Source organism: Pholis gunnellus (genome assembly GCF_910591455.1).
Source record: "Pholis gunnellus genome assembly, chromosome: 12".
Lineage (NCBI taxonomy): Eukaryota > Metazoa > Chordata > Actinopteri > Perciformes > Pholidae > Pholis > Pholis gunnellus.
The window spans coordinates 12,009,927-12,026,444 of record NC_136539.1 but is presented as its reverse complement, the minus strand read 5'-3'; the positions used below and the strand labels follow the sequence as shown (position 1 = coordinate 12,026,444).

General features: G+C 38.6%; 2 protein-coding genes across 2 annotated transcripts in view; one reads left to right on the top strand and one right to left on the bottom strand.

The window, feature by feature from the left end:
• Positions 1-4,824: 4,824 nt before the first annotated feature.
• dct (dopachrome tautomerase) lies at positions 4,825-8,937 on the top strand (the record flags this gene model as incomplete). Its single annotated transcript, XM_079170702.1, has 8 exons — positions 4,825-5,113; positions 5,224-5,523; positions 5,855-5,955; positions 6,609-6,775; positions 6,918-7,097; positions 7,182-7,317; positions 7,419-7,620; positions 8,099-8,937. 8 exons carry the CDS (start codon positions 4,825-4,827, stop codon positions 8,272-8,274), a joined length of 1,551 nt encoding a protein of 516 aa, XP_079026828.1. The 3' UTR covers positions 8,275-8,937.
• Positions 8,938-11,071: 2,134 nt separating this feature from the next.
• The window catches only part of LOC306704484 (glypican-6-like), a gene marked incomplete at both ends in the record, with an annotated part of 70,244 nt that continues 64,797 nt past the window's right edge, over positions 11,072-16,518 (bottom strand). The window contains 3 exons of the mRNA XM_079170852.1: positions 11,072-11,274; positions 11,885-12,060; positions 13,063-13,199. Of these exons, the coding sequence (XP_079026978.1) occupies positions 11,072-11,274; positions 11,885-12,060; positions 13,063-13,199 (516 nt within the window). The remainder of the gene's footprint in view (positions 11,275-11,884; positions 12,061-13,062; positions 13,200-16,518) is intronic.

The following is a 16,518-nucleotide window of genomic DNA, read 5'->3' as shown; positions in this document are numbered from 1 at the left end:
TTTAGTTTAAAAAAGGAATTTGATTAAATGGTCATTTACCAAAAACTCATATGAATATGGAAAAGAAACCTGAAAGCCCAGCAGGGGCTGCCGAGTGGCTCTTCAAACTACACATCATTCATGAAATAAGACCAAATAACACAAGCATAAACATGTGAATCTGTTGTTTACCGGTTTCTAGGACACTGAGCTCTGTTCTTCATAAATGTAACTAAGTGTAAGAGGTCTCAATTAAAAATTCAAAAGGCCTTCTCCTATTTACCGAGCACATATTCCTGTAAAACGTATGCAGAGTGGGGGTGTTAAGTGCAATATTCACAACGCTGTCAAGAAAATGGAGGCATTTCTTCATCCACTTGGTAACAAGTAGATAATTTCACAAATGAATAATCACGTCCCTCTGTGATTCTCTTTGAAAGACTATTAACAGATGGTTTGTCCTGCTTCAAAGATGCATTATGGACTATAATGCACGTCTGTGAAGAAGAACTCTGTATGAATAGATGCAAAGAGTTTTACAACTACTAAGTGATATGCAAATCAAAACCTGCTCTCGTCACTATTCTTTTGTTTGTTGTAATAAATATATTTCTCCATGTTCTCACCTCAAAATATCCGGAGATAAATATGCTGACAGTTATTAATTTGCTCTATCCTGAACTGATAGGCAGACGTTTCCAGATAAAAAATATTTCTTAAATTAAATTTCCCTTTATTAAAAATATTTGTCACTCACACAAGCATGCCATTATATGTGGACGCGTGTTTCTTCATGGCTCTCTGGCACCATCCTGTGTCTCAGTCGGAATAATGGATTCTGTTTATTTACACATTTTTGAAGAAGTCAGTTTTGGGGAGAAAACATCTCCAACAGTAAAATAATACAGAATCTGAAATAATGATTATTCTGTTCACATAACTTAACATAATATGGATATTTAAACAACTCTGTTCAGCAGGTCACACCACAGTTCCATTAAGGGTCGATCAGTGTTGTTGGACTTCTTACTCTTTTAAATAGACCTATAAACAAAACGTTGGTACATAATCTTACAATATTAGACAATTTAATGAAAAAGAAACAAAAAAATTATAATAATTTAAAAAAAAAACATTTGCAGATGCTCTATCTTTAAATGTTATTAATCCAGTGTTTATTGGTATGCTTATTACTTTAAGTAATATATGGTAATTTACAATTCTGTTTTTGTATCTTAAATTTTAAACATGGAAAAGAATGATAAGGAATATTTAATTACAAATACATAATCCTTGTTAAGTGTGAGAATGCTCAAACATAAGGAATCCATCTTAAATCAAATGACTTTTGGCCTCAGAAACTCAAACTGTAGCACATGATTGTGATGTGTTTACATACAACAGTGTGCGTTTGTATTAAAGGTGCTCACTCATGTCTGTGCACATTTACTTGTATTTCTTTTTCATTATCCTAAATTAGTTTGCTAAACCTTTAAGCGTGTATGTTTTCCTTTCATTTTACAGCATTTGATTTGATCTTGTCTTTAATTTGATTTATGGATTATGCTTTATGCATGCAAAACATCACATTTTCCAAAACATGACAAGCCATGACTGTGATGAATAACAATCAAGTCATTGGTAAATTCGTTACAATCGCATACACCTTAAGTCTGATCACTCTTTTTTTCTTTCACTTACATACTCGCAGACTTTTTTTTTAGGGACATAAATGTGAAATCATTTCTGTAGAGGCATTCCATCGGACTTCTTCAGGAATTCTGCTCACTAATCCTGTTGAGTGCAGTGAACCCCAGACGGCCTGTTGTGCAAAAGACTCAGTGGTCACACATGAGTTTTCTCAGGAGGCCGTGTTTATGTCTGTCTATGAGCAGACTGTCATTCTTATCTGAGACTTTAAAGCCATTTTAGACTTGGACACTGATTTCAAATCTGACACTTTTTCAGTAAGATATTGACCCAAAAAGACGATTGATTGTGATTTTCTATTAAAGTTCGGATGCACACAGATTCAGATTTTGTTTTGTACCATGAAAAAGATCAATTGTTATTTCCATGCATTTACAGTGAAATAATATGCTGATACATACGATGTAAGCATGCAAACTGACTATCTGGAAATGTTTGGCACATATGATGGAAGTATTAAGAACAGCTTCATCGGTTTTAAAAATACTCCAGACAAAATATGTTAACGGGAGAGGGATCAGAATGGGACACATTTCCAAATGTTTATGCATCACCTAATTTGGCCTCAGTTATGATGCATATAACTTATCAATTTATAGCTTTCATGACAATATTCATTGGAAAGCACTTCGTAACTTTCTCTTTAGTATGTGGAATACAGACTCCCCTTAACTGCACTTAAACTATGAGCAGTCACATGCCAGGCCATGCATCAGGGGTATGAAGTCAAAGCATCATGAGTTTCTCCCAAGCTTCTTTGATGGTTGTGGGGCACCTACTTCTGAACAAAGAAGGTCTAAAGAAAACTCTAGATGAATCCTATTCATTTGTTAGTGATAAACAAATCATGCTCCACAATCTACCACCATGACGTCTGAGGAAAACACATGACCAAGTGATTATGTTAGTCACATCTTTAGCCACAAGTACAACCTCATGGGTGCTTGAGTATGAATGTGTGTGAAAGTGATGGATTTGACCTTTATGGCATTATTGTTAAAAACAAACAAAATAGTAAAGATAAGTAAATAAGAGTTTATACATGTTCACTGATTTCCCTTCCAAAAAAAAGGAAATTAATTGAATTCATAAAACAAAAATCATGCACAAAGAAAATACAAAAGATATAAAAGAGAAAATAATAACAAACAGTGACAATCTATAAAAACTGCATCCACTTCGCAGTTTCAGTTTTAAACTTTTTGTATGCAGTCTATGGTTTCAAACCTGTATTGATGCTGTGAATGAGAAACTTGGTCACATGAAATCCAATCATGTATCCTCAGTATCATCCACTCAATTCTTTGAAAGAACTCTATGACGTAGTTTTCCAATCATTAACAGAGGAGGACTATTCTGCCTTTAGGGCGTTTTTAGCGGCTCAGACTCTTTCTAAGGAACTAAACTTTGAGCTCTTTGTTCTTAAAGGACCACACCAGCGTTTTGGTCTGTTTTATTCCATTTACTACAAATGGACAAATCTTTCCATTACTTCTAACTATCTTTATAGGCACCACGTCTGCTTAAGCTGTTGTTTAACTTTCATTATGCACGCACTGTAATTCAGATGTCATTGCTGGTTGATATTTTTTCAAACTCTGCACTGCAGTACTTTGAAACAAAACACTATTAATTGCCGGAATAAGCAACACATTTCCAATATTTAGTTTAGTTATTTATTGTTTAATTATGTGAATTACACAGACAGTATCAAACATTCACAAGATTGATGTATTCCCTCAGACAAAGTCAGACACCCAGTGGGGGAAGGAGTGTTTAAGAATATAAAGCAATTTACAAATACTCCATTGCAAGTAACAAACCTGCATTCAAATCCTACTTATGTACAGATGTATTACGAGCCAAATATGTTTAAAGTATCAAAAGTAAAATAACTGGTTCAGCAGTAAAATGTTCTCTATGACTGACACATCATCACATGTGACATTATGAGATTGTTCATATCGATGCATCAGTGCGTAGCAGCATTTATAGTCCAGTGGTTTCCAACATAGGGGTCGAGCCTTCTCCAGAAGGTCGCAAGAACAACCTGGGGAGAGGAGAGACAATGGGGTATTGTATTATCTTTTTAAATTTTGGGATACTTTTAACTCTTTGGTCCTGAAACTGTTTTCAATGCCTGTTTTATAAACGTATATGCTTTTAATGTAATATCTCAATCTGAAAAGTAACTAGCTCTCAGAAAAATGTGGTGCAGTAAAAAGCACAATATTTCACTCTGAAATGTCTTGAAGCAGAAGTACATGTGGCATCAAATGGAAATACTTCAGTAAAGTTCAAGTGCTTCAGAACTGCTCTTTCCTCACCTCAAATGCACAGCAGACGGTGTCGGCGGAGAACTGGGGTGAAAAGTTTGATAAATGGAACAAAAAGATGAGAATAGACCCACTAAAATAACAAGCTCCAAAAAAATCTAAAAACTGTAACTTCTGGCTGGATTAAAGCGATTAATCCTCCAACGAAATATATATGACAGATTTACAGCCGGGGCTCCGGCTCACAATAGCTGAGAATGACTCAACAAATCAGTTAATTTGTTTTGAGACAAAGCTTCTATTTCCAATGTGATACCAGAAGTATCCCTAAATTGTGTTTGTTCACACATCACAACACAGTTTGTTTTGTATTTGACTGCACACGTGGCTGAACAGTGTGATCTGTTTAAGGCAACTTATTTGCCTGTTTCTTATTAAAAGTAATAAATCAGACACAATATAGTCTTGTGGTACAAAGTGTCCCTACAACGTAGCGTAGTCCCTTCAGGCAGTTCCTTGGTATTCATCCAGATCTTAGTGCAGCTCACAGCTCTGCTGTCAGGTGATGATCACAAGACCAAAGGCTTAATCCTCCTCAGCTCTACAAAAGCAGGAACATAAATTAGAGGCTTTCTTAATGTGCATGTAACTTACTGGAACACAACATGATTTGGCTTTAAGTGTTGTTTCCACAGATGTTAGAACTATCACTGAATCTAATTTGAAGATACACAACTGAAGACCGTAGCAGACTGAGATTCCACACTCTTCTGGGGGAACTAATCGACCGTATTCTTGCTGAAAGTTGATGTACGGACTGATTTGTCACCACTAACTGGAGGAAACAAACAGGTGAAATATGATGAATGCTCTGGGTTTTGGTCTTCTTTTTTTGCTCCTCTGGCCTGAGCCTGCAGAGGCTCAGTTCCCTCGAGTGTGCTGCACAGTCCAGGGGATCGTGTCCAAGCAGTGCTGCCCCGCTCTGGGCTCAGATCCTGCCAATGTGTGCGGCTCTCTGACGGGGAGAGGAAACTGCTCGGCTGTTAGAGTCGACAGCAAACCCTGGGGAGGACCGTACCGACTGAGAAATGTTGATGACAGAGAGAGGTGGCCGACCAAATTCTTCAATCAGACTTGCAGATGTGCTGGTGAGTCATGTGCACTTTTATTAAACATTCAACTGTTTCATGCTAAACCTGGAAAAGCATTAACAATAGCAACATGATTTGATACATTACGTTTGGTCTCTGTGTTTCAGGTAACTTTGCAGGTTATGACTGTGGTCAGTGCAAATTTGGCTGGACCGGACCAAACTGTGACCAGAGGAAAGCCCCTGTGCAGCGGAAAAACATCCACTCCCTGACCCCCGAAGAGCTCCAGGAGTTCCTCAATGTCCTGGAACTGTCTAAGACCACCACCCACCCAGACTACGTCATTGCCACCCAGCATTGGCTGGGACTACTGGGACCAAATGGAACTGAGCCCCAGTTTGCCAACATCTCCATCTACGACTTCTTTGTCTGGCAACATTACTATTCTGTCCGAGACACTCTTCTGGGTAATGTAGCATGGTCACCTTTCTTGACTGAAAACTATTGCAACTGGGTCGTTCATGTGGTTGACTTGAGTTTCTCTACATTATCAAAGCAAAACAAAATCAGAAAACATTAACAACGTGGACTGTTACAGATTTACAAAAAAAAAAAGAGTAATTTAAGAAGGGCAGTTCATTGTGTTTTTATTTTTTAGTGGTTTTAACGATCAAAAGTAATTTGTTTACTCATACACAGATTTAATAGTATTCATATTAATTTATATTAATTTTCAATGTGCACATTATTGCCTCGTGATCACATGGAGCTCACTAAACACTGTCTTCTTCCCTGTAGGCCCCGGCCGTCCGTTCAAAGCTATTGATTTCTCACACAAAGGACCAGCATTCATCACCTGGCACAGGTATCACCTCCTCAGTTTGGAAAGAGAGTTACAGGTATGTGTAATAATCTTCTGGAAACATGTTCTTAAACAAATTGATTTTTTTGCATGACCAGATGGGATCAGAAATACTACAAGGGTTTATAGTTTTTGATTTCACCAAGCAGCTGTGAATATACAGGACGGTTGTCAATGTGAAAATGTATTTTCAGCTTTTCATTGTGTTGTATAATATTTGTTTATTATAAACTGCAATTGTTGGTACATAAGTATACCTTGGAGGTTATTTCCAGACCACAACTATACATAAAAACTTGTTATTTTTTGATAAGATCTTGGTGAATACATTCTGGTTCTTGAATCAAATGGTTGAAGGTAATCACTCTGCCCGAAGGAGCAGGTAACCCTCCTAAAACAAATGTTAATTGTATCAAGAGTTTTTTTTAATGTCACATACTGTCCTTCCATGAAGATTTATTGTTGAATGAATGTGGACGATTTTTAAGACGCAGATAATTGGTCCAAAATTTTTAAAAAATGTCAGCGAGAGACAGGAAAGCTCTGGAAAGAGAAGTAGAGGATATATAGATCTACAACCTGATCCAAACTGAGGAAGTCACAGTTCCAGTGGCTCATATATTGGCTGTCTATATTCCATGTTGATGACCAAAATCAACATTTACCAATAAAATGTATGTATTCCTGCAGAGATTGACCGGCAATGAGAACTTTGGGATCCCCTACTGGAACTTTGCCACGGGGCAACGTGAGTGTGATGTTTGTACCGACTCTATGCTGGGGGGCCGAAACCCAGACAACCCGTCCCTCATCAGCAACCAGTCCAGATTCTCTAGCTGGGGGGTGGTATGTAACAGGTCAGCACAAAACACTGATGGGAGGGTAAACAGACAAAATAATGATTGGTTGGATTATGATGAAACAGAGACTGTTGGACAAATGAATGCACCTTTGTATTGGTGGAAATCACAATATTTCTGTTATTTCATTAATTTCCAGTTTGGATGAGTACAATCGCCTGGTGACTCTTTGTAATGGCACCAGTGAGGGTTCCATTCAGAGAGGGATAATGGGGGGAGGTAACATGTCTCTGCCCACCATGACCGACGTCAGAAGCTGCCTTGGAATCAGAGACTTCGATAGCCCTCCTTACTTCACCAACTCCTCTTTCAGTTTTAGGTACAAACTCCACTGCAATAGTATGACATGTATACCTGCTGTTTCTTTGCAAAACTACTGTTTAACAGACTTTGTGACCAACAGAAATGCTCTTGAGGGGTACGACAGACCAAATGGAGAACTGGACGAATCAGTCAGTAACCTTCACAACCTCGTCCACGCCATGCTCAATGGAACCAGCGCTTTGTCTCACTCTGCAGCCAACGACCCCATCTTTCTGGTCAGAGTCTGATTTTATGTTTTACTCTCAGTTAACACGGTAGAGTTGCTGTTGGTAAAATCACGGTGTTTTTTTTTTAAACGTTTTTTTTTATCCCACAGGTGCTCCACACTTTCACTGATGCCATTTTTGACGAGTGGATGAAACGGTTCGCTCCATCCAACGTTACCTACCCAGATGAGATGGCCCCCATTGGTCACAACAGGGACTACAACATGGTTCCCTTCTTCCCTCCGATCACCAACGAGGAGATATATGTTACATCTGAGGAGCTGGGATACTCTTATGCCATTTCCCTGGATGGTGAGCAAGTGCTAAAATAATTAGATACAAGTCATAGATTGACATTTTGGGAAATACGCTTCACTTTCTTAGAGCTAGATGAGGAGATCGACTCCACTCTAGTAGAGCAGAAACACATCATGGTAATACTGTAATCATCCTGCTTTTACATTATTATTGTTTTAGCTTGAGAATACATGCTTGCTAATGGCATGACCTCTATCGTTGGGTAGTTCAGCGTTTTTTAAATTGCTATTGGAGGGCAGTTTTTGTGGCAAACCACAGTGATGGCTATTAAATTACATTTGAATCAGAAGTTTCAGATAATCGCTGAGCAACGTTTAGTCGTTCATGGCTATTTACAGCCTCATCAAACCTATCAAATCCCCATTCGAAACATCTTATTTTAACAAAAATGACAGATATTTTTATTGTGTTTATATTTTTTGCTAGAAATAAGGTATCTATGACTATGTCCACCTGTGCTTGATCTTTACAGGCGCAGATGGAGGGCCGGCTGTGTTTGTGCTGGGCTCCACTCTGGGGGGAGTCTTCATTGGTCTCCTGGTGCTTCTCCTTATCTTTGTGCTCTACCTGCGTCAACGGAGGAACCGAGGCTTTGAACCCCTGATAAAAGCAGACTTCACAAATAGAAAGTACACAGAGGAAGCCTAGATGTCCTTTGTTGTTCTGGAAAGCGCTTCAATACTTATACATACCCGAGAGAGATGGAGCAGCCAATCACCAAAGTACTGTAGGCCCTACTGTGATGCAAGAGGAAAATATGAATGCTGTACAGGGACGTTTTAGATATTAAATCTTATTTCATATAAAACAAATATCCATTGAAAAATATGAATAGAAATGTCCCAAGACCAACCAAAATGAATGTATACTTTAAGTAGCCTTCATTTTAGTTAGCTTAAAAAAGCATGATCCCATTTACATTTGTATGCACATTTTGCTACACAAATATACAATACAGATCTATTGGAATGTTTTAATAAATATTTATTCTCAATAACAGTAACAAAACACAAATGCAATCATCTCAATTGCACTGGAAAACCATAAGGCATATTTGCTCAACTAGTTCTTCGCCTCTCTTAGTTTGAAATTAGATTCGAACACCAAACAAACGTCCCCTCATTAGGATTTGACTTAGCACAGAAATGCATTGATTGCGAAAAGAAATGTTGATATATAACCTCAGATAATTTGTCTCACCAGACATCCATTTTCAATATTTTATTGCAAAAATATTACCAATAAAAGTTCAATGATACAAAACATAAAAAGGGCATCCTGCAAGATCAATATTCATAATAAAGAATCCTTTCAAATGACACCTTTGACATATTTTTTGTTCGTGCAATGTGGATGTAAACGCTGACTTAAATGCAATAAAGAGACGCTCAACAAATATTCACTGATATACTGCATTAACACTAGTTAATTCCTTGGACATGTAAGCTTAGCTGGCCTGTTGTTATGGAGCTGGCGGGCTCTCAGAGAACAGTGGACGTACATACAGGCTGGTTTTGTCCGCCCCCCTCAGCAGTGCCAGGCCTCTCACATTCTCTGTAAGTACGCTCTACTGAGGAGCTTCACTGAAGCATTCAGGCCTGTCCGTTCTCCACAGATTCTCATTTCACAGGTGACTGTGGTCGGCTTCCAGTCTGTCTGTGCTGCAGACACAACCATTCAAGCTTTACAGATAAATCTAGGGGCCCTTTCTTTGCATTTCCTGTAACCACTGTGAGCTGTGTGCAACTTCCTCTCTTAATAATTCCCCCACACTTTAAATACTTGTGGTAATACATTTGCAGAAATAGCAACACTTAACTTTTTATTCCTGCCTGACAGTATTTCAGTTTCATAGTTTTTTAAACACTACAATGACTTTTAACAGCTATATCATCCAAACTTTGATAGCAGTTACAGGATAAGCTCTGCATAGTCAATCACGCATGCAAAAGTGGCACCTTTCTTTGTTCCTGTATGCAAATCAAGAATTCCTGGAACTTCTAAAATGTGTAATACTTGTGGAAATACTTGGAGACTATTCTGAGGATGTAGAAGAAAAAAAGGTTAGGCTCCAATTACTGGAAATGAATATATCTGTGATGGTGATTCTGTATTGAAAGGGTGCTTTTCATGCTGCAATGTCCATTGACACATTTATAGACCAGATCAGGTCATGATTTTAAATTACTGTGCCTTTGTAAAGCTTTCAATGTCCACAGAGTATGTTTTACATATCTTTTATAAAAGGTAGATTTGATTAACTCTTTATTGAGGGGTTTTGCTTGCAGATCAGCAGTGCTGGTAAGTGGTTGTATAGAACTTAAGACACTGGGTGACTACTCACTTAAAAGAGACATGAACCCCTACTGATAAGAAAATAAAATAAATATATTATTGATTAATGAAAACATATATATTAATGGGGATTATATTTAGTTTAGCCGTCTTGGACATTAATTAATGAATTCACACCAGGACATGCACTCCACAACACCACAGAACCATTGATATTGGTGACATCTTCTCTGTTTGGCAATAATTTCTCCAAATTAATTCTGTCGAGGCCGTCTACTCCTGAAGCCAAGCTTGAGAAACCAGCATGATATGAGAATATTGTGCAGATAATACATTTGTTGCAAGGCAAACGAGTATATAAAAAGTAAATCTTATCCCTTTTAACAAAATGTGAGTTTTAGCACAAGGCAGCTGTTGAACACAGCAGACCCATGAGCAACCGATGATATGCTTAACCTAGAATCCTGTCAAAGGTCATGGTTGAAATTACTGAGAAATATAATATGAAGCAACATGATTCAGTGGCTGAATCTGATCCAAAAACAAACATGGATTTGATCAAAAAATCAATAATTGGCACATGATTTAATGGCAATGGAACAAGGATTCAATCAAAATAGGTGGAAACCACATGTTCCAGAATTGTACGTCATTAACCGTTGTATTCGTTTCAAAATGTAATGTCAACCAAATATTAAACTCCTTCGGCCTCTTTTAGGTACATCAAATAACCACATTCTCAACATTTTTCAACACACAAACAATTTTTGCATAAAAAAAAAAAAAGAAAATCTAAACAATCAAAGTGCGTGTTATATTTTTCCACATGGAGACCTACATTAATACCTGCCATATGTGCAAGAAGTCTCTGAAGCAGAGTTTGTTGGGTTGGCATCAGTGTTAGGTGGTGAAATGATGCCATAAAATGTCAAGTCTAAGGATGGCACTGCACGATCTTTGGGAAAGTGGAAAATCATGATGCATGACTGCTCTTTATCAGAGCAGACTCCTCTAGCCTCCAGACTGGCAGCCTAAATACTGTCTGCTTGACTGTAGCTCCAATCGGCCTCAATACAAAAACTGCAAAAAAAAAACAGAAAGAAAAAAAAAAAGCCTTCAGCATGTCCATGTTTAGCCGGTTCCTCCAACATTATCTCCATTGTCGGTGGAGTGCCAGGGCTGAGAGGGCCAGAATGGTTGGCAGGGCTAGAGGTGCACAGAGCGGGGCAGAGTCATCCACAGGCCCGCTCCGGTCGGCTTCCACCACCGGGGCTTCGGAGGCAGCGCCGTCCATGTCTGTGGGGCAGACCTCTGTGCAGCCGCTGCCACTGCCTGAGCTGCTACTTTCATCGCCTGCAACACCAAACACAAGCCAAACTGAGCACGTCGCTGAAAATGTAACATTTTGTCCTTTACTGTTCTTTAAAGCTACAGTATGCAACTTTTTCTTCAATTTCAAGTTAAGCTAAACACACAAGTATAGCTAAAATATCAGTTAATGGAGGTACAACAAGAAAAAAATGTACAAAATGGCAATTTGTATCTGTTTGTAACTCGGTGCTCTCTATAAATCCCAATTTGACTGTTGAAACAAATCCTTTTTCTGTGATGGATGGGCTTTTTTGGAGAGTATTTAAATGAAGGACAATACTGCACACCCAATACGCTGCCTCCAGGTTTTCACATACCTTGAAGAAGACGACTTGGTGGCATTTAGTTTTTTTACATACTGCCTGTGTTAGTTATTTGCTCCCTCAGTGGCTCCTGTGGCTTTACTAATGTGGATTACCTCTGCTTCAAGGTTAGGTACTATTTCAAAGTAGACAGCATATCAAGACGAGTGACATCTTGGAGAATGAACTTGACCAAACAGAGAGATCAAGACGAAAAATACATTTCCCTCCTTAAGACAAAAAGTAGCATGTGTCACGTGTGTGTGCACGGGAAATGGCAAATTGCTTACTTGAGTCTTGAAAGTAGATATCATTGCCGTTGTAGGCGTTTTTCAACTTGTTGGTCATCACCCTCAGAGCCATGATCTGCTGGCGGATGATTGTGTCTGGGCGGGTGATGTCCACGCCCACCTCAGGGTTATTCACCTGGTGGGTCAGTCCATCCTTTTGAACTTCAGGGAAGTACCTTCAGGTTAAAAATACAACAAATGACATAAACGTAATGTCTTGTTTTTGACGAGAAGCTTGTTAATAGGCCATGGAATCTGAAGAGGGCTCATTAGTCAATGAGAAAGAATATTTGTAACACAAATATTTGTGTTGTTTTTAGCTATGAGTCTAATTCTACGCACTTGAGAAAAGTTCTCTGAGGTTATAACGGTGTTGGCAACATTTTGCCCAAACACGTATGACCTAATCATTAAAAGTAATATTTCCCCAGGGAAAACACGTCAGCTGCCTGCATTCCTGTCTGATAAATAAGCAGCAGGCTATCATGTGAGGCCATTCCATAGATCGTCTAACACAACAGCATTTGTTTCCCCTAAGCCCAGTTCACTCTACATCTCTGAAATCTCAGCGAGCTAGTTAATATTTTATGGGTTTTCTTTGGTCACAGAAAATGGTATTAGCTTTCATGCAATACCAATATACAGGGTTAAATGATCAGCTTCAATGGTTATTCAAAGCATTTAAAACATGAATGCTGATCATACATCATACATGGTATGAATAAAAGTAGCAGAAATCAATTAACTGTGACCTCGGCCATGGCTGCGGGCATTCGGAGCAAATATTTTCCTTGGAATTTAAATCAGATTATCAGGGACGCACCATGCTGTCTGCCTGCACATGTTCAAGAAGAATGAAAACACTATTCCATAACATAACACAGACACAATGTAAAAAGCATTAAAAAAAAAGGCAAATTTTAATATATAGTATAATATATACTAATCAAAATGATAAACTCTTGTATTTAAGAGACCACTTCCTTTTGTTAAGTTGACAAATAAAAGTCAAAGTATGCCGAGCTTTTGCACGGTAGACTTTTAATCAGGGAAAGTAAGTAAACGGGTCCTTAATTGTAGGATTAGACTGATTAAGATTAGTCGAGTTGAACAGACTTTGGACTTCTAAGTAACCTTTTGTATTAGTCTGGGTTCGCCCCGGGCACTGGTGCACTCACCTGCCCTTGGTGTGTCCATTCCAGCACTCCTCATCACTGGCGTTTCCAGCGGTCACTCGGTCCACCACACAAATGGCCTCAGTCAGGTTGGACCAAAATTTCTTTGACAGCTTCAGTTTCTCTTTTATGTCAATCACCTAAGCAAAGACAGGGCTTGTTACATGGGAGTAAGAAAAAAAAACCTGTATAAACAAATCAAGTCTGTGTTCCAATATAGCAGTTGTAGCCTTAGGAGTCAAAGCTGAAAATGATACACACACATATAAGAGGAAATATAAGAAAAAGACACCATTTGTTTAATTAAGCAGTTATCAAGAGCAAGAAAAAAAGTAAAAAGACAGAGTGTGACCAAGGCCTTTTCTTTTCAAAGTTAATGACAAACCCACATTCCCTTATTTATGCTGAAGCCCTCAAAGTATTGCAACAATCCTAATGTCATATATATATATAATGGTAACTGAGCTTAAGTCTTTTTAAGCTCTCCGTTACTCATGATACATCTCATTTGTAAACTCATTATAAAACTGCCCCATCGTCACTTATTACCACATCTTATCAAAGGGATTATAAATCTTGGGATTTAACCCTGAGACATCTTAACTCCCCAAAAATTATTTGGGTTTAATTTTCCTTCCAGGTTCGACTATCGAATGTTTGCATCATGAAAAGTAAGACCATGCAGGCTCGCAGCAATAATTTCAGCTTGAATGTCAAGACTTAAATGCTCCTTTGCATCCCGGCCATGTGACACAGTCAGATATCGTTTCCTGACTTGAGCCTGTTGAACTCCAATCTTTCATCAAACACAGAATTTGACATATTTCACTGAAGCTGAGGGAAAGCCTGATAGCAGCAGGTTGGCCCCATTATCTTTTTCCGTCTGACTTGCTGCTGGCTTACGTGAAATTGTAGTGAACCTGAGCAGAACATGAAAGGTGCTGAACTGACTGTGTGACGCTGCTGTAGGCCCCGACTCTGCTTTTGATGTGTTAATCCTGTCACACTGATGCCAAAGCACTTCAGCGGCTCTGATGCTGCCCAGAGGGTCAAGGCTGCACTCAATGCAAGAGATTGACTGGCAATGTTTGACTAAACCTCACACATTAAGTTTAGTTTAACAAGTGAGAGATTCACCGTTTTTCTCAGGATCTGGTGGCAAAACCTGGCCAAGTGTGAATCAAACTGGGAATGAAAAACTCACCTTTAGGTAATATAAATATTTAACCAGCACCTCCACTAAACACGGTGCAGCCATATGACTGAAAGTAGAAGAGTTTACATATTTGATGGGCTGATTATTACACTTCATAATGTGCAAGGTTGACACACAAAGCTGTACTCAACCATTTATCCGTTGTACAGAGTGACCAAGCAACCAACCACAACAAACACATCTCTCAAACACATCTCTCTATTGAGACGGATAATTGAAAAAATACATCAAATGTATGACGTTTAACAGAGAACATTTGAAAGGAAGAGGAAAGGTGTAGCTTTTTCACACAACAATAAATATGCCTCTGGGAAAAGCCTGCCTGTCACATCATTGCGCATTGCCCATGAATAGATAATAAGACCGCAACAAGCAGCCCTGGCATGCAACCGGCTGCAATGCACACTAGATGGCACTATGTCTTTGGAAAATGGGGAGACAGATGAAAGCAACCAGAGAGGCAATACAGAGAGGAAATGAAATGGGGTAAAACACATTTCAAACTAAAACCAATTATATTTACTAATGATGTTTCTTTCATATCAAACTTCAAGTTCACACAAGTATCCATGTGGTCTAACATAGAGAATGTAATTGCCATGGAAACTGATGAAATTAGGAGGACCAATAAAAAAGAATTGTGTACACAATCTACAGTACTAACGGGAAAATCCTGCCCCCCCGTTATCATCCCAGTGTGCTGGTGGTATGTGACGAAGGAGATAGGAAGTGTGTGTGGAACGTGACAAAAGATGTTCTCATTAAAGATCACACTGAAGATCATAACAAACACCTTCCTCTCTCCTCACGGTATTTCAGTGCATTGGTTTCCAGTGACAGCCTAACAGATGCCTATTACCCTAAAGTGTGATAGTTATTTCAATCCATGAAGACATTCAAGGTGTTATTAGTGTGTGATACCTGTGGTTTGGTGGGCCAACAAGGCAGTTGATGGAAACATTTACTCACTCGACGTGCAAGCCACGATCATTGATATATTGTTTTACTTCAAAGGAACTCATAAACTTAAGTAAAGTACTAAAGCATTGTCAACATATGCATCGTAAGGTGTCACAAGTGCTGGGAAATGACTTCTATGAACATTAACTCTGAAGCTGTTTTTCACTTAATGCACTCTACCACTGAGACAGAATATTGTTTTTAATACGACAGACGAATGAAGGATTTTGTTTTCTTTTATAACCCCACACAAACATATTGCCACACACACTTCAATGTGCTTATCGTAGTCATATAAAAAAACATGAATCTCCAAATTTGGTGATTTTTTTCAGATAAACTGGAGGATTTTGTTTCCCTTTACGGTTTGAAATTCTCAAATTGAACCTTTAAAAGCCCTTTAGACGACATGAACAATGTAGCACACTCTACTTTAAGTCCCCATATTTAGCATGAATGTGCGGTAAACATTTAAAGAATGGTATAACACAGTATGATGCAGTTGTTTCACATATTTTCCACTTTGCCGAGGTCTTTCAGATGAAGGCTTGTCCTATAGGGCTTTACATGCATGGCCTTGCTCTCTTATATGTTCTCTGCATCATAATGAAATAGAAAATCCAGTTGCCTTGACTTATACTTATACTGAAGATGTAAATCTGTAAAAACGGTTTAGACATCTGTACTTTCATTGTTAAATAAAAGGCTCAGTAATATTTGTAAACAGCTGGGCACTGTAGCTTTAAGCACAATGTTACTCATACAGGAGTGCATTGTGCTTTTGTTGGGGACTGTTTTCAGTAGCGAATCAATACACATTTGGTGTCCTTGAGTATGCAGCAGGACGGTGTTTAAGTAAGTACACCAGCCGTGTTTATTGAAGGAACGTGTTACCCGGTGTGGCTAATTGATGGGCTTTTAATAACTTTTGGAAAACAATGCAGCTCTATGGCACAGAGGAATACTGTGAGATAGATCAGGTCTTTGCTAGAGAGATAAAGGATTAAGTCGTCGGTTTATGTCTTTTCTGATAGCAAAGCCAAAAAACACAGAATCTCACCCTATCCGTTAACGGGACTTATGTTGAGCTAAATCAAGAGATTTGTGATTAAGCATCAAATGAAACCTGTAGGATGAAAAGCTTCAATGAGGTGTGGCTTTGCCAACTCTTCCTTTACTGAGACATCTTTTTTTCTCCTTTGCTCTTCGCCTCCCTGTCATGAAGCAAACATGATTTCACGCTGTTTCTTTCTTATTCTCAGCCCCCTTGCTACTCTGGTCTC